Source organism: Schistocerca nitens, chromosome 4 (genome assembly GCF_023898315.1).
Source record: "Schistocerca nitens isolate TAMUIC-IGC-003100 chromosome 4, iqSchNite1.1, whole genome shotgun sequence".
NCBI classification, from domain to species: Eukaryota; Metazoa; Arthropoda; class Insecta; order Orthoptera; family Acrididae; genus Schistocerca; species Schistocerca nitens.
The window spans coordinates 490,606,233-490,631,129 of NC_064617.1; the positions used below are offsets into that span (position 1 = coordinate 490,606,233).

At 41.7% G+C, this 24,897-nt stretch overlaps 1 protein-coding gene across 1 annotated transcript in view; it reads left to right on the forward strand.

Moving 5' to 3' along the window:
• The window catches only part of LOC126252380 (tRNA dimethylallyltransferase-like), a 522,812-nt gene that overhangs the window by 295,967 nt on the left and 201,948 nt on the right, over nucleotides 1–24,897 (forward strand). Inside the window, exon 2 of the mRNA XM_049953271.1 lies at nucleotides 18,872–19,009. Coding sequence (XP_049809228.1) covers nucleotides 18,872–19,009 — 138 coding nt within the window. The remainder of the gene's footprint in view (nucleotides 1–18,871; nucleotides 19,010–24,897) is intronic.

A 24,897-nucleotide genomic window follows, 5' to 3' on the forward strand; every position in this document is an offset into this window, starting at 1 on the left:
TGCCAATTTAAAATATAATTTATTTCATGACATTTTTGTAAATGCATTTGAAAACTGCTTCCCCAAGAAAATAGTTAAATATACTCGTGAGAAACCTTGTAACAAACCATGGCTTACTAAGGGTATAAAAATATCTTGTAACCGGAAAAGGGAAATGTATCTGACAGCAAGAAAGAGTAGTGACCCAGAAACTATCAAAAATTATAAAAACTACTGTGTTATATTAAGAAAAGTTATTAAAAAATCCAGGAGTATGTGTATCATGTCTGAAATCAGCAACTCTGATAATAAAATTAAAACAATTTGGAATATTATTAAAAGAGAAACAGGTCAACCAAGAGCAGAGGAAGACAGTATTACCATCAAATTGAATGAAAACTTTATGAACAAAAAGTCAGAAGTTGAAAATATTTTTAATAATCATTTTCTAAATGTTGTGGATATAGTAGGATCCAGGTGTTCATTAGAAGATGCTAGGCTGTTAATGGAAGAGGCCATACCTATGCAATTTGATACAATTAAAATCTCACCCACTTCTCCCTCTGAAATTAGGAAAATAATAAACTTGCTTAAAAGCAAAAGCTCACATGGAATTGATGGCATTTCCAGCAAAATACTAAAAGCTTGTTCTCAACAGATAAGTAAGATTCTCAGCCACCAGTGTAGTAGCTCTCTGGAACAGGACATTTTCCCTGATAGACTGAAATATGCTATTGTTATACCTTTGCATAAAAAGGGGGATAGATCTGATGTCAACAATTACCGTCCAATCTCCCTTCTAACAACTTTATCCAAAATTTTTGAGAAAGTAATGTATTCAAGAGTAGCTTCACATATCTGTAAAAATGAAGTGCTAACAAAATGTCAGTTTGGTTTCCAGAAAGGTTTTTCAACAGAAAATGCCATATATGCTTTCACCAGTCAAATTTTGAATGATCTGAATAACCGAACACCACCCATTGGGATTTTTTGTGATCTCTCAAAGGCTTTTGATTGTGTAAATCATGAAATTCTGCTAGACAAGCTCAAGTATTGTGGCATGAGTGGGACAGTGCACAAATGGTTTAATTCGTACCTAACTGGAAGAGTGCAGAAAGTCGAAATAAGTAGTTCTCGTAACATGCAAAGATCAGCACATTCCTCAAACTGGGGAACTATCAAGAATGGGGTTCCACAAGGGTCAGTCTTGGGTCCTTTGTTGTTCTTATTACATATTAATGACTTGCCATTCTATATTCATGAAGAGGCAAAGTTAGTTCTCTTTGCTGATGATACAAGTATAGTAATCACACCTGACAAACAAGAATTAACTGATGAAATTGTCAATACTGTCTTTCAGAAAATTACTAAGTGGTTCCTTGTAAACAGACTCTCACTGAATTTTGATAAGACACAGTACATACAGTTCCGTACAGTGAATGGTATGACGCCATTAATAAATATAGACCTTAATCAGAAGCATATAGCTAAGGTAGAATATTGCAAATTTTTAGGTGTGTCCATTGATGAGAGATTAAATTGGAAGAAACACATTGATGATCTGCTGAAACGTTTGAGTTCAGCTACTTATGCAATAAGGGTCATTGCAAACTTTGGTGATAAACATCTTAGTAAATTACCTTACTACGCCTATTTTCACTCATTGCTTTCATATGGCATCATATTTTGGGGTAATTCATCACTGAGGAATAAAGTATTTATTGCACAAAAGCGTGTAATCAGAATAATAGCTGGAGTCCACCCAAGATCATCCTGCAGACATTTATTTAAGGATCTAGGGATATTCACAGTAGCTTCTCAGTATATATACTCTCTTATGAAATTTGTTATTAACAACCAAACCCAATTCAAAAGTAATAGCAGTGTGCATAACTACAATACTAGGAGAAAGGATGATCTTCACTATTCAAGATTAAATCTAACTTTGGCACAGAAAGGGGTGAATTATACTGGCACTAAAGTCTTTGGTCACTTACCAAATAGTATCAAAAGTCTGACAGATAACCAACAAGTATTTAAGAAGAAATTAAAAGAATTTCTGAATGACAACTCCTTCTACTCCATAGAGGAATTTTTAGATATAAATTAGAAAAAAAAACAAAAACAAAAAAATATTAAAAAAATTTTTAAAAAAATAAATAAATAAAATAAAAAAATAAAAAAATAAAAATAAAAAATAAAGAAAAACGGAAAACACAATAAAATAAAGTTGTTATATTAACTTAAGTATGTTGTTAAATTAACCTAATTATGTCATGTATTGGAAAATTCGACTCGTTCCACATCATTACGAAATATCGTATTCATGATCCATGGAACTAGTATTAATCTAATCTAATCTAATCTAATGGAATGTTGTCTACTCCCGGGGCCTTGTTTCGGCTCAGGTCTTTCAGTGCTCTGTCAAACTCTTCACGCAGTATCATATCTCCCATTTCATCTTCATCTACATTCTCTTCCATTTCTATAATATTGTCCTCAAGTACATCGCCCTTGTATAGACCCTCTATATACTCCTTCCGCCTTTCTGCTTTTCCTTCTTTGGTTAGGACTGGGTTTCCATCTGAGCTCTTGATATTCATACAAATGGTTCTCTTCTCTCCAAAGGTCTCTTTAATTTTCCTGTAGGCAGTATCTATCTTACCCCTAGTGAGATAAGCCTCTACATCCTTACATTTGTCCTCTAGCCATCCCTGCTTAGTCATTTTGCACTTCCTGTCGATCTCATTTTTGAGACGTTTGTATTCCTTTTTGCCTGCTTCATTTACTGCTTTTTTATGTTTCCTCCTTTCATCAATTAAATTCAATATTTCTTCTGTTACCCAAGGATTTCTACTGGCCCTCATCTTTTTACATACTTGATCCTCTGCTGCCTTCACTACTACATCCCTCAGAGCTACCCATTCTTCTTCTACTGTACATCTTTCCCCCACTGCTGTTAATTGTTCCCTGATGCTCTCCCTGAAACTCTGTACAACCTCTGGTTTAGTCAGTTTATCCAGGTCCCATCTCCTTAAATTCCCACCTTTTTCAATTTCTTCAATTTTAATCTGCAGGTCATAACCAATATATTGTGGTCAGAGACCACATCTGCCCCTGGAAATGTCTTACAATTTAAAACCTGGTTCCTAAATCTATGTCTTACCATTATATAATGTATCTGATACCTTTTAGTATCTCCAGGGTTCTTCCATGTATACAACCTTCTTTCATGATTCTTGAACCAAGTTTTAGCTATGATTAAGTTATGCTCTGTGCAAAATTCTACCAGGCTGCTTCCTCTTTCATTTCTTAGCCCCAATCCATATTCACCTACTATGTTTCCTTCTCTCCCTTTTCCTACACTCGAATTCCAGTCACCCATGAGTATTAAATTTTCGTCTCCCTTCACTATCTGAATAATTTCTTTTATCTCATCATACATTTCGTCAATTTCTTCATCATCTGCAGAGCTAGTTGGCATATAAACTTGTACTACTGTAGTAGGCGTGGGGTTCGTGCCTATCTTGGCCACAATAATGCGTTCACTATACTGTTTGTAGTAACTTACCCGCACTCCTATTTTTTTATTCATTATTAAACCTACTCCTGCGTTACCCCTATTTGATTTTGTATTTATAACCCTCTATTCACCTGACCAAAAGTCTTGTTCCTCCTGCCACCGAACTTCACTAATTCCAACTATATCTAACTTTAACCTATCCATTTCCCTTTTTAAATTTTCTAACCTACCTGCTCGATTAAGGGATCTGACATTCCACGCTCCGATCCGTAGAACGCCAGTTTTCTTTCTCCTGATAACGACGTCCTCTTGAGTAAGTCCCCGCCCGGAGATCCGAATGGGGGACTATTTTACCTCCGGAATATTTTACCCAAGAGGACGCCATCATCATTTAATCATACAGTAAAGCTGCATGTCCTCGGGAAAAATTACGGCTGTAGTTTCCCCTTGCTTTCAGCCGTTCGCAGTACCAGCACAGCAAGGCCGTTTTGGTTATTGTTACAAGGCCAGGTCAGTCAGTCATCCAGACTGTTGCCCCTGCAACTACTGAATAGGCTGCTGCCCCTCTTCAGGAACCACACGTTTGTCTGGCCTCTCAACAGATACCCCTCCGTTGTGGTTGCACCTACGGTACGGCCATCTGTATCGCTGAGGCACGCAAGCCTCCCCACCAGCGGCAAGGTCCATGGATCATTGGGGGGGGGGGGGGGGGAGGAGGGAACGCCCAACGTGGAATACAAATGTAAATAAGGCGTTGTAATACAACGCAGTTAGTAGAGGAAAAAAATGACATTTTAAAGATTTGTTAAGTGTTTCCGATTGTGCTGTATAACGCATTTTAAAATAAATACAATTATTGTCGTTCTTAATTAAACACACCTGCTACTGCCCTCTTCTGCTTTTGAGTCCTCATGGTACTTGAAAGTGTTTTCAGTTGTACATGTTAATGTGTGAAGAGTTCGAAAACACAAAACATTGACGCAATCGTAATGCCCCTGCGTCACTTCTGCTTTTGCAGAAGCATAAATATCATTCATATGTTGGTTGCCCATGTTGTGGTCGATTAGCGAAGCTTGTTCCTTCAAGGACACATCAGCTCCCGCAAAACTGAATATAGTAGAAGCACAACCCGTCGAATGTCAAGTTTTTTTTATTTGTATGGTGGCTGGACATAATCATTAAAATAAGCAGCTATATTTACATACTATCTGCTTTCACAGCATTGCAGTGCGTATTCGTAAGTAATTTGGGCGAAATGTGAATGTTTCAGTGCATGTGAGACGAACTCCAAATTCTGTATATATTTAATAAGTTCTTGCCAGTTAATGCTAAAACCCCTTGTTTGAAACTCGTGCAGCGGCTGAATAAGCTCACTTTTTTTTCTTTTTTCTAGTTTACATCATTCTGCAACCTGATTAATAATTTTTCGAACGTCAAGTAGAAGAATTCTGCCCCTAAAGATTTTAGCTCTATTGACTATCGTAGGTGACCTCAATGTGCCAACAGTGGCTTCTTCGTCACTCATTTCATCATTTAAACGCCACGCAACAAGATTATTCTTGATCACGAGACTACAGTGCCACAACTGTTGAATCGCTGTCGTTGGCATCAGTGAGACAAAGAGCGCAGTAGCGAAGAAGTGTTCCGAATGGTGCCGACATGAAGCGATCAGTACTTTTCACACGCCACCGATAGCCTCTGTTGGCTGAGGAAATTCCGCGCTTCCACGTTCCCAAGATTACTTTGTTTATCTAAGAGTTGCGCCAATAGTTTCTTCTTATTGTTTTGAAGATGAACCGTAAAAATCAAGTGTGGAATTTTTTTAAAAAAAGGAGGGATAATAGATTGTAAACTGTAGCATATGTATTAGAGATTATAAACATGATCAGGAAATAGGACTAATTTATGATACCAGTAAAAAGAAAACACGGTGAAAAACTAGGAGCCACGATTTAGCAATAGAAGTGAAAGGTGAGGGATCAACTTGTGAGCTAAATCGAGTGCAAGAGGTGCAACCAAAAGAATTGAGAATCTCTCTAAAAAATTATTTTAACAGAAATCAATCGTACAACGCCAGTTCAAAAGTAAAAAAAGAATTTGGTTCTCTTTATGCACAAATGATTGCTATCGATTTGCAGCCGTACAGAACTTCCGGCCATCAACATTTGAAAAAAATTGTTTGTGCCTTAGACAGCAGATATGAATTTCCAGATAAAACCACACTTGAATGTTTACTGATCTGAAAACTATAGGAAGAGAGAAAAAATAAATTAGAGAAAGCCCTTACAAAATGTAATATTTTTAGTGTTACAACGGACATGTGGAAAAGCAACGCGAATGAACGCATACTGCCATTGACTCGCCACTTTATAATAGACTAAAAATTAGTTTTATCCATATTAAAAGTGACAAAAGCTGCAGGTCATAACAACGCACAATCTATGCACATGTAACTAACATTTTTTAAAATGTTTTTTTTTTAACTCGTCAGTGTCATGCTGAGTTTCGTTTCATTCTTGTGAGCGGTACATGTCGATGTAAGTCAAGTCGGCGTGACTGGCAAGTTATTTCTTGGCAGTTTCACCCTCCCTTCTCTTCTCCCATTTCCCTCACCAATCTTGTCGATAGAAATCTGAAGCAGTCCTGTCACTTACGCTCCGTTTAGACACTGTTAACTGTAACAAATCATTGAATAATTGCGTTACGACAGGCTTAATATATTTTCGTCTTCATTACTACAAATAAGCAACACATTTTAACATAAATGTCCGCCGGCCGGTGTGTCTGAGCGCTTCTATGCGCTACAGTCTGGAACTGCGCGATCGCTACGGTTGCAGGTTCGAATCCTGCCTCGGGAATGGATGTGTGTGATGTCCTTAGGTTAGTTAGGTTTAAGTAGTTGTAGGTTCTGCGGGACTGATGACCTCAGATGTTAAGTCCCATAGTAATCAGAGCCATGAATGTCTCCATATTACGCTTTCTCAAAACATTGTTACTTCCGCGCCTATAGTTTTCACTTGAGACTTTGTGCGATAGCAGACTACCAGGTGAGAAACGAACGTGAACCCCAACACCGTCTGAACCAATATAAATGCAGCATAGAAAAATCAGCTGGCGGTGGCATTACAATTACTGTGTTGCTTTCTTCCGAGTACATAAACAACTTGCTTTTTGGAAATTTTTCATAAGGTCTTACGGGACAAAACTGCTGAAGTCATCGGTCCCTAAGCTTACGACGTACTTAATCTAACTCAAACTTATTTACACTAAGGACAACACACACACCCATGCCCCAGGGAGGACTCGAACCTGCGACGGGGAGAGCCGCGCGGACCGTGACAAGGCGCCTGGGACCGTGCGGCTACCCCGTGCGGCCAACTTGCTTTTGTGGCTATTTATCCGGAAGTGCTTCCATTATGGTAGCGAATCGGAACAGAATTAATACTGTCGGTGCTTGTAAAACAGCGTCAATATTAATGAATATATTTGCCAAAAAAGACTAACCGTAGTAAGTTGTAAGTGGCCTTACTAACGAATCGGAACTTCCCAGTGGTAATGGAAAACCCTCAGCTATTGAGTAACGGAAGCTGTTGTATCGCCACTGCACGAAACGTTCTCAGGTTCTGTCAAGTGCAAACTTTGAGCTGCGCGGGTATATTATAGGAAGACGTCAGTATGGTGGGTGAAAGTGCCAGCACTGCTGTCTCTCGCCGCACCTATCCTTATCCTTCATTAATGCCGTATTAGTCCGCACTCGTGGTCTCGCGGTAGCGTTCTCGCTTCTCGAGCACGGGGTCCCGGATTCGATTCCCGGCGGGGTCAGGGATTTTCACTTGTCCCGAGACGACTGCGTGTTGTTGTGTCCGTCTTCATCATCATCATTCATCCCCATTACGGTCGTAGGAAGGCAACGGCAAATCACCTCCATTAGGACCTTGCCTAGTACGGCGGTGCGGGTCTCCCGCATCGTTCCCATGCGCTCTGTCAAGAAGCATGGAACTTCATTCCCATTCCAACACCGTATTGTGCTCTTTATACCGCTCCGCGTGCTTCCCCCGACGAAAGGCGAAACACCCAACAAAACTACAAGCTACACGCTTTATGTCGACTGCACTAAGATCACAAGTGCTGCCGATTTCAGCGATGTAGCAGCTGTAGCACTGCAGTAGAGTGATGACCCTTTTGTTTTGTACAGAGTGTCAACTCAACTGAGAAAAAACATAATGAGTGAAGACGCCACCCTCTTCAACCCAGTTTCAGTCTTGTTATTCCCATATGAGTTATATACCTTGTCTGCTGCATTTCATCAGCAAGCATGCACACTTAAGGTAGCAGCATTGCGTGGCACACCATGGTGACCTCCTCCTTCTTCTTCTTCCTTCTTCTTCTTCTTCTTCTCCTCTTGCTCTTCCTGCTTTCGATGGGATCCGCCTTGAACAAACATAATTGTTTCTTCTGTTAGCCAGTTATGTTTCGCAGAAGTTGGGTCATCTTCAGTGGTTTGTTTTATTTTACTTCTGTTAAATAATGGGGAAAGTGTTCTTTACTATCTGTACCTATATGAATTTGATACTCCGGGAAGTATTCAGAAATTTGAGAAACTTAAGATTTTGTGTACGTATAACTTTTTCTCACTTGCTGTGGTTTTTTGTGATTCACTATGTTTTGGGTTACAGTTGTTTTTCTCTCGTGGTTTATCTGCAACCATAAAGAATTTAATTCAGAAAGTTGTATGCTTCCAAGGTATAGGAGTGGGAATATTATAGTTCACATTATTATTTTGCTTGTGGAAGATTGTGTGTATGTATGGAATGTGCTTCACGATACTGACACGGGAGGGGACACAATCCCCCACACGTCTCAAAATATTCAAAACTCTTGCCCAGAACACCTTCAGCGGCTCTTCTGTACGCCATATTTGTTTTCGTAGGTTGCAAACAGCGACAGTGAATATTTAAAAAGTTGAGTCTCTCTCTCTCTCTCTCTCTCTCTCTCTCTATATATATATATATATATCTCGAACACTTTATGCTGAGTCAACCAACATTCGACGGTTTTCTCTCTCACTTTGCTTTCAGTGACGATACAAACATAACTCTAAACTTAACCGCCATTCGTTAGCCATCCACACAAGGCAGAAGGGAAAAATACAGTGACTGACAGATCAGTGGGTAAAAGGACGTAAATTGGAAAAATTGACGTTAATTTATTCCAACATCAATTTTCTCTAGTTTCCTTGAATTATTTTAACGAATGATGGTAATTACTTAAATATTCCTTCTTTATACCTGTCACTCGTCGTTACAAAGCATGAACCGGTATTACGACGCTCTCGTTGTAAACTGAATGTGAAGTCTTAGGAAAAGCATTATAAAGCGTCTGCGATGAACTCCGTTCGCTAGATATGTAAACAGCTGGATGTGTTGAAACGTAATGGCACTTTGTAATAGGTCAAGTAGGCTTTATGCCAGAATAGACCACAAACAATAAAGATGTGTGTAAATGACTAAAAAAAATATGCGCTAATTGCAGTAATTGTTGACGAACCCGCCCCCCCCCCCTCCACTCTCCCACGCGTGTACATTCTGAGAGGAGAACACACACACACACAGGTATCGAGCGACATGTCGGAACGAGGTTATCGCGACAGCGGAGGAGTTTCACCTTAACGAACGGAGGCGGTAGCCTGTAGTTGAACCACGAGGTCGCCGACACGGATCACGGGGGACAGGCTGCACGCTGTTCGTGCAGCCGTCTCCAACATTCTCCGCCATTCGGTAAGAGGCTTCTGCTCGCAAGTCGAATCCGGATGGATGCATCTTCATCTAAAGTGACAGCGACAACAGTGACACCGGGGAGGAGCAGGAGGGGCAGGAAGATGTAACAGTAAATAAGACACCTAGAATTGTGAATCAGACATAACGTGCCAAAATTCACTGACAAAGTGTACATATTAGTCAGAAAACAGTAAAGGACAGCGAATACTGGAGTACACGAAGCTTAAGGTGCTGGCACCTTAGCCAAGAAAGCAGTTTGCAATACCATTTATCTGTAAATTATTTTGTTGTAACCGCCGGTCAACAGCTCGAAGAAAGCGTGCTCCACCAGTCAGTATTGGTGACGGCGCTAACAAATTTCAGCTCTGTCCTATCATCTTTTTACTTTCTTCTTAAAAGTACAAAATTTTATTTACGTCTCAAACACAAATTATCGTTATTTTAAAAAAGTATTATTCTATGTCAGATGTTTCAGATAAATACAAGACCATAAACTACAAAAGAAGATAAAAACGAAAACTATAATATGTACGACCTGTTTTGCAATGTCAGGTAACAGGTCTCTAAATTTGCAATAAATAAATAAACAAATAAAACCTTCATATAAAGTCACCACGCGCCTGTGTGCTTGTCCCTTTGTACTTGATTCGTACTGCGGTTCTCTCCAGTTACTGCTATTACAGTTGACGATTTAAGCTGAGACTCGTCATATGAGGGGCTAAAGAGTGCGTTTCCTAGCTACAAGGTAGCCTACGTCATATGACGGACGAGTATCCTGTATACCAGAAGAAATAACATTGTTAAACTGTTCAATATTACCAACGTAGAGCTATAAAATTTTTCACGGTCGATCATAGTTTAAATTCCTTTCTTCACAAGAATTTTCTGACGAAGTGTGTTGAGTTACACACCTTCACAGAATTTATCGTTTCCTGCAATGCTTTTGTTAATTTTTCTTCAACATCTATAACGTCATTTAATAGTAATAATAGTAACAATAATACCAAACAATTCCCCCCCCCCCTCCCCCCCCGGATAGCCGAGCGGGTTCAACTCGCCGCTTCGGGCATTCGTGGAGGCTAGCCTGCCCCTGAATGTATACGCCTAGCGGGTCAACGACGAGGCTTGACGAGGTATCAGCGTGGATGACGTTTTTAGGCGGTTTCCCACATCCAGCTAGCTAAATACCGGGTTGGTACCCACGTCCTGCCTCACATACACTCTTCGCAAACATTTAGAAAACGATGTCGCACACGAACAAGAGATTTACTCTAGACGCAGCAGATTGGGCACACAAATTCCGTCCGGGAGCGGGGAGTAGTGGTAGCCTCATCAACATTGCCAAAACCCATGCAACAGAGCCGACCCTGTAGACAAATGTGAACTTGCAAGGAAGAAGACGATGGTTACAACAGAATAACCAACAGCTTGATGATATATGCAGGGTGTACCATTTATCTCGACTGTCCCAAATGACTTTTTTCGGGAAGCAAAATATAAAATACGCTATAAGACAAAAAAAGGCGCAGAACGAAGGAATTATCCAAATGGAGTGGGAATCGATAGATGTGATGTACATGTACAAACAAAGGATTACAGTTTCAAAAAAGTGGATGATTTATTGAAGAGAAAGAATTTCAAAAACTGAGCACGACAATAACGCGTTCGTGCACCGCTGGCTCTTAAGCACGTAGTTATTCGGCTTGGCGTTGATTGGTAGAATTATCGGATGTCCTCCCGAAGGATATTGTGCCAGATTCTGTCCAGTTGGAGGTTTAGGTCGTCAAAATCGTGAGCAGGTTGGAGGGCACTGCCCGAAATGCTGTCAACGTTCTCAATCGAAGAGAGATCCGGCGACCTTGCTAGACAAGGTAGGATTGGGCTGTCACGCAGGCAAGCAGTAGTAACTCGCGCCGTCTGCGGGCAGTGTGGCGGGACCGGTTTGTCGTATTTCGTGACTTTAATTACTTATAAATGATATTTCAGGTAGATCAAAAAAATATAAAACCACTTACCTATTGTCAGCGTAACAATTCGTTTGATCTCAAAAATGATTACTCCGGCTAATATTTGTCACTCTGCTAAAGAAATCTCCACTTGACGTTGTGTAGAAATGTTGTCTGTAAAGTCGTGTGAGTGGCACTAAATTGAATATCATTTATCAGATTTTACACAACTGTTACTTAAGATGGAAGCACTTTTCTCTAGCAAAGGGAATATTTAGTCACAAAATACAACCCGCGCACAACACTGACGTATGTCTCCTATTAAAATATTTCACGTAAATCGCCCGAAATAATTAGGCTTCATACATCAGCAAATAAATAATTGATATTACGTAACGTGCTGTGAGCACTGTATTTAAGGATTCAGTCTCAGTTGAATTCTGTCTTTTAAAGTAGATTCGGGACCACCAGTGCACATTTACTATCATTCCTTTACATCTAACAACATTTATGTTTGTTACAATTCTCGATTCTGACGCAGAGATACTTTTGCTAAGATGGCGGCAGACAGACGATTGTCAGTTTGTCTATCGTAATTCTCGATTTATTTTATATCAAGGTAGTATATTTAGATAAAACTCTTTAAGCCTTTTATCTCTATTCTTTAGCATTTAAATTCATTTTCAATCATAAATACCGACATATTTTTTTATACCAGCTACTAATAAACTCCGCTGTAAGTTACTAGCGCTAATGGCTGTTCTAATTGCGGAGCTGAAAATTAACATTTTAAAAACATTAATTAGATTGGACTACAATTGAAATAAATGCAAGTCCACGTCTAGACAATAGCGACTCTATTTTTCAAATAATAATTTACAATATGTAGTTACAGGTTTTCTCTTTACAGACCTGACACGTCTCACGTCCGAAGTTCATCCGTTAGCACAGGAAGAACAACTGAACCACAGTTATCACAGATAACAAAAAAAGATTATAATTATCGTTGTCCATGAGCGTAGTTCTCTGATAATAGTTCTAATTCACACAGAAATTAAATTATTACAGAAATAATGAAATAATTATCGTCATTTTTACACGATGCAGTCTTTTTTATACGTAGCATCGATAATATTTGTTGAAGTTTGTACACTTAGTTCATTTTAACATCTTGTGGCTAGAACATAGTGTCGTGGATATTACAGCAGGCATTCTATTGCTGAAAAGTAAGCTCAGTATGGCTTACCATGAAGCGTAATAGAATGTGGCGTAGAATATCTTCTACGCATCACTGTGCTGTAAGGGTGCCGCGAATGTCAAATAAAGGGGTCCTGCTATGGAATGGAGTGTCACCCCGGACCACCAATCCAGGTGGTATCCCACCGCTCACCGGGACGTCACCAGACACGTCTTCGGCCTGGAATGTCATTGCATTACAATTGAGTTCAGTGATCAATCCCGCTTCGAATTCAGCTCTGATGACCAGTGAAGCCCTGTCTGGAGACGCACCGGACAGCTATGGGATACCAGCCTGACTGTTGCCTGCCATACAGCGCGACAACACTGAGTGATGGTCTAGAAGATGCCATTTCATTTCATAGCAGGACACTTTTGATTATCGTCCGCAGCACCCATACAGCAGTGCATTATTAACCAGCATGATTGCCTTTCTCGTAACTTCGTCCGTTCCGAATATATATATATGAACGGCACTACGTCTGTCCGTAGTTATCTGCCGTCTGCTTTGGCGAACGCTGTACGCATACAGTCGTTCAAATGAAGACGGTATGGTGAGTACCCAGTGAGTATTTTCCTTGTGTTTTCACTTGTCTATTGTCAACTCCAAAAGTGCAGGCGTCACTTTACTCCGGGCACCAGGATTGTCATAGTTTTGTAATACGTTCGCAGTAACATCATTTTTGCAAGACTGATACCCTGTAATACATTTTTTTGATCACCTCTTGAGAGCAGGAAGTGTATTACTGAATAAAAAAAATATAGGGCGCTATTTAAAAAACATATCGTGATGTTGGTATCTCAGTAACTAACAGAGTTACAGGAAAGACAATCTTGCTGATGAATACCGCACATGGTTGATAATTTTTTTTTGTTCGTGGATAAAAAGTTGTTAGTGGTGGTCAAGATAAAACTGGCCATCTTGAGTATAAAAACGAACTGAATACCTGTAACAACGCAGAAAAATAGTAACTCAACCATTAGTTCGTAATATGAAAAGGAATTTGTATTGTTGATTGTAGCTGGCCTTTCCTTTTCAGTTTGGGCATATTGTAACAGTTAACTCTCGTTGTTACTTAAAATTAATTGAGAAGTAATAAGAGTCGATATGTGGATAGCTTCAGTCTGGAACCGCGCTACCGCTACGGTCGCAGGTTCGAATCCTGCCTCTGGCATGGATATGTGTGATGCCCTTAGGTCAGTTAGGTTTAAGTACTTATAAGTTCTAGGGGACTGATGATCTCAGATGTTCAGTCCCATAGTGCTCAGAGCCATTTTAACCATATGTGGATATCAAACGACGTACGTAATTTTTACCTTAGCCAGTTATAGCCCACACTCAGCGTTGTACTTTATTTCGTTGCGTCTTTTCTCGTGTCGTGCGACCATCCCCTGACATGTTATTCCTGTGTACAACGGAAATGGCCCTCGCGGGGGATTCCATATCACGTGAAGCCACACAGCGTGGCTATCGTTGGCGTTAAAAGGTTAACCTTTAACCCTCCGTGTCATCTGAATGACACCACGTGTAATTCAAAGCATGTGTTTTCCAGAGCTGACTGCCTATGTATTGAGAACCAGTGTGATATATCTAGTTATATTCGGTTAATTGACATGTAATGATAGGAGGTAAAGGAAATGAAATTAGTGTAATATGATGTCATTAAATATCAGTGAGAACCGTTCTGAAATTAACCTGCGATTACATGGGTATGTCATACTAATGAAAAGTGGAATTAGACCAATGCACTTCCGATATACAACATGCGGAAATTTCTGATCCTGGTGTCCAGAAGTAATAGGACGAGCCGATGGCAATGAAAATGTGAGTCAGGCCTGGAGGAGCGTTCAGATATCCTAATGGGTAAGGCGACTGCTCGCCAAAAGTTCTGAGTTAGAGTCCAGGTATGCACAAATTTTCAGTGTTCACGTATATCCAGTGTAATATGTTAACTAACGAGACTCAAAAAAGACAACAAAATGTAATAATATTGAAGTGTTTCGACGAATAAAGTAACCCGTGTACTTGATTTCTCACCTGACACACACTTGAAGAAAAAAATACTGCTTCATGTTTGTCTCGCCAAACATGCTAGTCATCCGCTATAAGAGAACGTTGAGCTACGTAATGGAAATAATTAAATCCCCTACTTATTCCTTTGCGTTTGTACTGCCTTGGAAAGGCCCAAGTGATAGGCAATCACGCATCCATGACTTCCTGTTTGAGCGGTCGGCAGATAGGGCCTACGTAAAGAGCGAAATGTTGCCTGTGACATCTGTTTGTTACTAATGCAGACTTCGTTCTGTGTGTGTTAATATTTCTCTCTTCGTGTATGTTTTTTGTCTGAGGCGATAAGGGCAGACCAGTCCGGCATTTGTCTATACGAGTGTATAAAACCGCCTAAATTTACACAAGGGTTGATTGGTGCACCAGATCTGCAGGCGTAAATCGGGCGCGTGGGTTTGATCTGGTTCTCAATTTCCTGTAACGGGAATCAGCACTGTAAGTGCTAAATTATACGAGCAGATCTTTAACGTAAGTATAAAAGGTGAGTCAAAAGTCGCAGTACACCCTGTTATGTCAAGAACACTGCAGGAATGGGGAAACCTGAATATTCCAGTAAGCTATGGATAAGGTGGTCTATGTTTTACGGTTTTTATCGAACATGGGCGCCATCTTGAAATGTGCCATCTCTTTAAACATATTCTAAGTAGCAGTTACAATTCAAAAGCTACAACAATTTTTTGTTTGTTGCGGCTAACTGAAGGTGGCAGTGACCAAGGAGGGGATTGAGTTAATTTTGATGTCTGGAGAACGGAGTTGACGTTCGTAGAACCATATTTTAACAACCCATACCCAGAAAGACCTTCATTTCCACACAGCATTGTCAGGTGCTTAATTTAAAAATTCCGAGAATTTGTCACTGACACGGAACGGAGTGGCCGTCCAAAAAATGCTACTCACAACACAATGTCAACAATGGTTTTGACGTCCTTCACGAGGAACCCACACCACAGCACACGACATTTGTCAGCATAATGTGGAATCAGTCGGTCATGAATCCTTCATGCTTATCAGTGGCATCCATTCAAGATTCAGCTACTCCAACACAGAGTGGAGGATGACCCAGATAAACGTATGCAGTTTTGCACGTGGACCCTAGAGCAAGTTCAACAAGATTCCTCTTATGGACAGTGATGACGCAATCGGTTTTCGGTGGTGAAGCCACTAGTCACAACCACAGATACTGGAGTGACCAGAATCCAAACTGAATGGAACCTTTCAAGATAGTTGTCGCGGTGTAGAATATGAGGTACTGGACCCATTTTCATCGACCAGAACCTAAATGCTCAACGCTCTCCAGAAGCGCTGCAAGAAGTGGTGTTTTCCTTAGTTCTGGATGAAGATGTCATTTTTCCCCTCTTACTTTCAACAGGATGGTGCTCTACCACACTACGGAGAAGTTGTTCGTCAGTGGTTAGATGGTCAATTTCCTGGTTACTAGATTGGCAGATCTGGATCTGTAGAATGGCCACCCAGATCAGCTGATCTCACACCACTTGACTTTTATCTCTGCCATCATTTAAAGCTACTCGTATATGCAGAGAAAAAAAGAAAGAGACACCATCTCGAGCGACGCATCGAAGTAGTGTGTGCCAGCATTTCTTCTGCGGAAATCCTTCTGCGAGTGCATGACGATTGGATTCAGCGCCTTCAAATGTGCATTGACCGAGAGACACACCATGTTGAACACATTAAATCACTGTCCTCTATGGAGACCAGTCCAGCCTGTACTTCCAACCAAAATGTATTGTAACTTTTGAACCATAACTTGCTACTTCCAATATTTTTACAGGAATGAAGTTGTCAGAAAGTGCTGATGTCATTTGAAATATCACACAACCCGTTTTTCATTTTTTTTTTTTAAATTGACGTAGGTTTCTGATGTCCGATTTGAAGGCGGCGCCCATGTTCGGTGCATAGAAGGTGGCGCCCTTATTCGGTGCATACCGTAAGAGATGGACCACCTCACCCACACCTTACTGGAATATTCAGGTACCCCATTCCTGGAGGGTTTATGATTTAACAGAGTGTACTACGACTTTTGACACACCCTGTATAATTATGTAGCATTGTGTGTTACCTCCTGTTTCAGAAAGTTCATTCTTTTGCAACAGAAAACAACTGATATACGGTACACTATTTTTCAGAAGTCATACACTTTGTTTTTAAAAACAAGTATGATAGTATTTCATCGATGTAATGTGCGCAGCAGTGACTTCAACACAAGTAGCTTTCGAATTCATAACCGTCTCAGGATCGGGTCACATTTTGTACAGGGTGAGTCATAGTCGCGAAAGCTGACGTGACTGGGTGTATACGATATTAGATACAATATCCTTTTACTAAACAAGGGTCCACAACCGAACTGTTTGCGAGACAATTGCAAAATGTGATCAGCAATCGCCACTGTCTTCAATATGAGATATCGTCCTAGTTATAATATATGTATTTGAAATTTAAACCTTTCGATTATATCCCCAGCTAACTCGGCTCAGATTTCACGTGTGGTCTACTTTAGCTAGAAGTACAATAAATATAGGAAATGTATTCGCAGCTGCAAATATGAACCGCCTTTGACTGTATATTGGAATGACGATAATGATAATTTGCACTGGACCCATATTCGAACCCGTATTTCCCGCTTTACGTGAGCGGTCGCCTTAAACGTTTCGGCCGTCTGAGCACGAATCACGGCCAGGCTCAAACTTCCAAATGTCATCGTCCATGTGTTACAACCTGCACTCGTACGTTACGTATATTCCCGTCCAGGAAGGCCATTTTTATTGAGAGTTGGGGGTCTGTTAGTGGCGAGTAATTACGAAATTGCAGTGCCTTTATTACACTACTGGCCATTAAAATCGCTGCACCAAGAAGAAATGCAGATTATAAACGGGTTTCATTGGACAAATATATCATACTAGAACTGACATGTGATTACATTTTCACGCAATTTGGGTGCATAGATCCTGAGAAATCAGTACCCAGAACAACCACCTCTGGCCGTAATAACGGCCTTGATACGCCTGGGCATTGAGTCAAACAGAGCTTGGATGGCGTGTACAGGTACAGCAGCCCATGCAGCTTCAACACGATAACACAGTTCATCAAGAGTAGTGACTGGCGTATTCTCACGAGCCAGCTGCTCGGCCACCATTGACCAGACGTTTTCAACTGGTGAGAGATCTGGAGAATGTGCTGGACAGGTCAGCAGTCGAACATTTTCTATATCCAGAAAGGTCCGTACAGGACCTGCAACATGCGATCGTGCATTATCCTGCTGAAATGTAGGGTTTCACAGGGATCGAATGAAGGGTAGAGCCACGGGTCGTAACACATATGAAATGTAACGTCCGCTGTTCAAAGTGCCGTCAATGCGAACAAGAGGTGACCGAGACCCGCAGGCACCCCATACCATCACGCCGGGTGATACGCCAGTATGGCGATGACGAATACACGTTTCCAATGTGCGTTCACCGCGATGTCGCCAGCACGGATGCGACCATCATGAAGCTGTAAACAGAAACTGGATTCATCCGAAAAAATGACGTTTTGCCATTCGTGCACCCAGGTTCGTCAATGAGTACACCATCGCAGGCGCTCATGTCTGTGATGCAGCGTCAAGGGTAACTGCAGCCATGGTCTCCGAGCTGATAGTCCATCCTGCTGCAAACGTCGTCGAACTGTTCGTGCAGATGGTTGTTGTCTTGCAAACGTCCCCATCTGTTGACTCAGAGATCGAGACGTGGCTGCACGATCCGTTACAGCCATGCGGATAAGATGCCTGTCATCTCTACTGCTAGTGATACGAGGCCGTTGGGATCCAGAACGGCGTTCGGTATTACCCTCCTGAACCCACCGATTCCATATTCTGCTAATAGTCATTGGATCTCTACCAACGCGAGCAGCAATGTCGCGATACGATAAACCGCAATCGCGATAGGCTACAATCCGACCTTTTATTAAAGTCGGTAACTTGATGGTACGCATTTCTGCTCCTTACACCAGGTATCACAACAACTTTTCACCTGGAAACGCCGGTCAACTGCTGTCTGTGTTTGAGAAATCGGTTGGAAACTTTCCTCATGTCAGCACGTTGTAGGTGTCGCCACCGGCGCCAACCTTGTGTGAATGCTCTGAAAAGCTAATCATTTGCATATCACAGCATCTTCTTCCTGTCGGTTAAATTTCGCGTCAGTAGCACGTCATCTTCTTGGTGTAGCAATTTTAATGGCCAGTAGTGTATTAGGAAATACGATGCAGCGTTCTTTCGGACGTCCGACCATAATACTGTAAAGCGCCGTGCGCCCTGTGTGCCCTGTGGACTGACGAAGCAAACGTGTTTCAGGTGTACCGAGGGCTGGACATCATCACCAACAAGGTGACGGTGGAGGAGGCGCAGGGCGTGCCGCACCACCTGCTGGACTTCCTCGAGCCCACGGAGAGATTCTCCGTGGTCGACTTCCGCGACGCTGCTCTGCCCATCGTATCCTTTCATTCTGCCCAGCTGTCTGTTTTCTCTGCTAGACATGTACTTCGTGGCTCTAGTTGACGCTAACGTTTGCTCGTGCCTTGTTGTGCGGCGGCTTCTCGGGATTATTTCCACTGACCTCAGCTTCTACTGTGCTTGGACTCGACTGCCTCCATGCTTTCTCTTTCACTCTAACCTGTTTACTTTCAGTATTCATCTTCCTATCTTGCTTTATCTTTCAGGGCCATCTGTCCTCAGGTAAGTTTGGGCAGTACGATGTCCTGCCGTTTCTTGCCAATTGCCATTTTTATGCTGTACGTATGAGTTTGCTGTAGCGGGTCGCATATACCCGGATCTAACACCATGTAATACGAGGGTGAGTCAAATGAAAACCTCTAATTTGTAACAACAAATCGAAATTTCGCGCCGTTATCGTGTAAGTTGGTAAGCGTGCTACAACCAGCCTGCAGAATGGCCTATAGGTTGCAGCATAGTGCAGGTGCACACATACCGTTGCAGTATCAGTATAAAGATGGCCGCCCCACTTGCGACTTGCACCAGGGAAGAACAGCGTTCTGTTATTCGGTTTTTGCGTAGTCAAGGTGTGAAACCTGCTGCAATTCATCGTCGAATGAAGGTTCAGTACGGTGATGCATGTTTGTCACAGCAGCAAGTCTACGAATGGAGTAGGAAGTTCGAAAATGGTGTGACTTCAGTGGAAGATACTCCTCGTCCAGGTCAGGCACAGCGAGTTGTGACTCCAAAGAACATTGCGGCAGTGAAGGAAAACCGCCGAGTGGCACTGAATGATATTGCAGCATGGTTACAGATTAGTCAAGGGTCAACACACCACTTTGTGCATGATCTACTCCAGTTTCACAAACTGTCTTCAAGATGGGTGCCATGGCAGCTGACTCCTGAAATGAGAGAACGACGTGTTGATGCTTGTGAAGAACTTCTTTGGCGCTTTGAACGAGAAGGTGATGGCTTCCTTGCAAGAATCGTTACTGGGGACGAAACCTGGGTTCACTTCCACCAACCGGAAACGAAGAGAGCGAGCAAGGAATGGCGCCATTCCTCATCATCAAAACCAAAGAAGTTTCGAACAGAACCATCAGCAGGGAACGTTATGCTTACTCCCTTTTGGGACGGAAAAGTCGTCATTTTGGGGCATTACATGCCTAGAGGGACCAATGTCACCAGTGCATCATACACAGATCTCCTAAAAAAAATCATCTGCGGCCTGCAATCAAATCAAAGCGACGTGGATTGCTGTCAGCAGGTGTCGTTTTGCAACATGACAACGCAAGGCCCCACACTGCTCGTACAACAGTTGCAACAATCACAGACCTGCATTTTGAGTGTCTTCCTCATCCACCAACTCACCAGACCTTGCCCCAAGTGATTTCCATATGTATGGACCACTCATAGACGCAATGGGAGGAAATAAGTTCCGTTCTGATGAAGAGGTACGCCACGCGGTGCATGAGTTGTTGCTCGGACTACCAAAAGAATTTTTTTTTCTAAAGGAATTTATGCACTTCGCAAGCGCTGGAGGACTTGCATTGAGCGTGGGGGAGATTATGTTGAAAAGTGGTACAACTTTGTACCACTTCTGCGCAATAAATAATATTTAATAAAATATTTAAGGTTTTCATTTGACTCACCCTCGTATATGCTATAAAGTAAAACTTAAAATAACGCTCAGTTTGTTGCTTCGGCATCAAATTAATTTCTGACCGATCCCTAAGCATGGGTTTACGTGGCTGACCGTATGATATGTTCTTTAAACTTTCAGGCGGATTAAAAGTGTGTGCTGGGGCGGGACACGAACCTTCGCAGCTTCGTCTCAGTGAATACCACTTCCCCTACCCTTCAAACAGCACAGAAGTTCTTCTGCATATCTTGCGGACCAGCACGTGCCCGCGAAAGGCAAAGATCCCGGGATCGCGTCCCGATCCGGCACACAGTTTTAATCTGCTAGGACGTTTCAAATCAACGCGCATTCCGCCGAGGAGTGAAAGTTCATTCTGGACATTTTTTAAAAATTTATTTGTCTATACTTGTTCGTAGGTCCGGCATCACAAAGTTGCACATTTGTATTGTGAAATGGTCCTTCAGGTACTAACACCGTTCCTGGAATTTTTTGAACTTCTGCACTGGATATATTTCTGTCTTTCTTGAAAGCACAAGATGTCTCATTTCTTGTCTCTGCATAAAATATTTAGCATTTGTTATTTGGCTGTTGACATGTCTTCAGTATTTATTGATGTAGCACATACAGTAGATAGTAAAAACAACCGTTTTATTGGACGCAGTTTTAAGCTAAACTGTATCGATATCGGTGTGTTGTGTGTTGTTTACTTAAATAATTTATTTGTATGAGGAATGGAGGTAGGTTATAAGGCTTGTGTAGGTGAATGCTACCGTTCGTCTGGAATTGTTTGATGGAATTTTTAAGCGATACGAAAAAAGAGATGTAAATAAAACTGATACGCCCGACTAAACCCGCAGGACAGGACAGGTAGTTTAAATTGTGGAAAGGGGGCAATATAAGCGGCTGTCAGTTACACTCGAACATACAACTTTAGTTAATTGACCAAACATTTTAGGAGCCAATAAAATTTAAAAAAACACAGCATTAATTTTTGGAACAAAATAACCGGCTGAATACGCCATACAATCCCATGAAAGACCAACTTCATTTTAGACCACTTTAATTTAAAATCGGCTGAAAGCCAATAACTTAAAACTGAAACCAAAATCTGAAATTTAAAAGGCATTAAGCCTTACCTTAAATCAGTTCTTTCAATTAGGCTGAAGGCCTAAACAATCTGACAACTTAAGAGCAAAACAACTTTAATTCAAAATCGGCTGAAGGCCCATCACTTAAGACTCAACCAAACTAAATTTTTAAAAAGGCCAAAGACCTTACTTAAAACAGTTCTTTAAATTAAGCTGAAGGCACAAACAATCTTACGCCTTAAGGGCAAAACAACCTTAATTTAAAAATCGGCTAGAAGCCATACAAATACAAACAACAAGAACAAGGCAGTACACCCTACGTCGCTAAGACGTTTCCGAGGGTCGGCCAGGCATTCAAACACTAACGCTTGCTTAGGTGTGACAGACAGTCGGCCCAACCATTCTCGATCCGACAATAACCCAACCGCCAGACAGTCAACGGAACCACCGACAAGATAACTGCCGCTCCACCTGACCAGCACACAACAGGGAGTTCAATGGAACAGCGTAGAAAGTATTGGCGCCGACAACCAATTATACATTGAGCTGTCAAACAACACACCGTGCTGGACAGCGACAACATGATGAAGAAAATACACTGCCTGGATTTACCTCAACGGCCAGGGCAGGTAACCGGAACGTTAACGGCCACAATACAGAATATTCCGCTGGTGCACTTCAGTTCAAAATAACCAAGTACAGTTAAACTCCACCGGAGGGTGGCTAAAATTTGCCAACTTGAAAACACACGTTGCTGCTCGCGGGAATGTCCCAACAGCCGACAACGAAATACAAACGACACAATGTCAACAGTCGTGACTTTCTGGTAGATTAAGTCAAAACTCAACTTTCATGTCCAGGATCGGCGAGCCACAGACTCCGACCGCGCGTAGACGCTGCCAGCGGCCCCGGCCAAATTACGCGCCACGGAGATTTCCTCGCTGCTCCACGCCAACCGACCAACTGCAGGCCCGGAAATGGTGAAAGGACCAAATATACGTCGGCCGATGAGACGACCAACCGAACGACCAACCAACGGTCGTCCCGCTCCAATCTCCCTCCGTCGGACAGTTCATGTGTGTCGCCAGCGGTCGGCGAACACTGGCTGTCGGCTCCTCACCGGCGCTCCGTCCCTAACTTCACTGCTGCTGCATCCCTACTGCACCGCTGGTCCGTGTCCAACCCACTGGCAGACACACGACGACCCGGAAATACTATCGGTCACTCCAAAGATGGTACGATAGTGCACTTATAGATACGCGCTGCTGCTGCCGCTCACGGGAAAGTAAGGCAGGAAGCTATTGACGTCAGTAAATGGAATAAGAAAACGAGGCAGCAGTATCGCAATAGAAGATGACAAACAATAACTGGCGTGAAGACGAGTCGTGCACGGCTCAAAAATAAAAAAAATAATAACGTTATATATAAAGTCCAACAATTGCCGTCCTGAATGTGAGTCTCACGGGAAGCGTGCAAGGGATAAGTCCCTGCAGTCGCGCTATTCATCTGTGTCCTTGGTGGCTCAGATGGATAGAGCGTCTGCCATGTAAGCAGGAGATCCCGGGTTCGAGTCTCGGTCGGGGCACACATTTTCAGCTGTCCACATCGAGGTATAACAACACCTGTCGGCAGCTGAGGTTGTCAGTTAGTCATCAAAATATTAGTCCTCCATATAACAGAGCTCATTGTTAACTTCGGTGCGCTGAACATAGTGTATAAATGGCATCAGATAGTCAGGTGACTGTTCACCGTCCTGAAGAGGATCGCAGCAAGGCGGTCGAAACGTCGCTAATTTAATTGTTCTAGTTGTTTACAGTAGCGCGGCCCAATATCCAAAAATATTTTTTCCAAAATGACACCGGCCTTGGGATCCTAGAGCTGAAGGCAGCGTCGGTATTAGTATGGTGTTTCCTGGTGGTGGCGTATTTGTTGTTTGTTATGGTTATTCGTGAGTCTAATTTTGTATGTCAGATTTCAACCACTTACCCTCACAGGACGCAAGAATACGGTTATGTTAAACTGATCACCGATTCCCAGTGATATGGCATTCTTTCGTGAAACTTTGTAAAATGGAAGAATACCATTCAAGGTCACAAAGAAGTCTTACACTAAAGCAGCACACCAAGTAGTTTCTTAACAAAGCCACTAGTCTGGTTAATTTTGTGTCGAGGTAGTATTCCAGCCGTTCCAGTTGAATTGTATATTCTCGTTATGACTATATGTAGAATTTAGGATGTTAATACAGGAAAATTATCCAGAATTAGTAGATGAATTTCACAAAACCAGATCATGAGCCGCCCTGTTTAGTCTCCTGAACGTGAATATTACGAAACGAATGGTTCTTACAAAAAGAAAGGAAAATACTTGTTTTGTAAATAAAACTGCCTTTTCCTGCTACTGGTTACTTTATTTATCCCATGCGAGTTTCGCCTTTCCCTGTTCTAAGGCATCATCAGTGGGGTATATAACGATTCAGGTTTGTTAGTTTTAGATTACTGAACAGTTTACTTCACGATTTTTTGTAAAAAAGTAATTACTTACGATGTGCTGATCTGCGTACAGCCAATTCGGCAGATAATTTACTTATAGGTAGTCTGTTTAGTTGACTGGAAAAGGTTTTTAATGCAAGTTAGTGTACGTCTTACGATAATTTATTTCTGCGTGTGTTCAACGTTTTGATCTCAGCAAACTGCTGTCGTTACAGCGAATACACTTAATATTCTGCGTCGCTTTCTTGGTGGCAACAGCGGTCGCTGCTGTCCAGAATACTTCAGAATGGCGTAAACAAAATAAAATTGCTTGTCACGAAAGGGAAGGCTAACGCTAGAACATCATCGCATTTCTTTCAGACGAGCTGTGATTTCGTTGCAAATATTTCAGTTCTTACACCAAATACTATTTGATTGTCCTTTGTTATGCCTGGTTGCTTAGATGTGTATATACCCTGCTGTGTTGTTTAGGGATTGTCGGTGTTGTAAGATCATCGACGCTGATTTCGATTTCATAATCAGTGGTTAATAATAATAGACTCGGAAACTTCGATGTTATAAATTTATAGAACTCCACAAAAATCAGCACAGGTCACAGCAAATATTAATAAATAAATACAGCAGTAACTAACTCTAAATGTCCTACCATTTCGTGTCTAGAGACTGTAA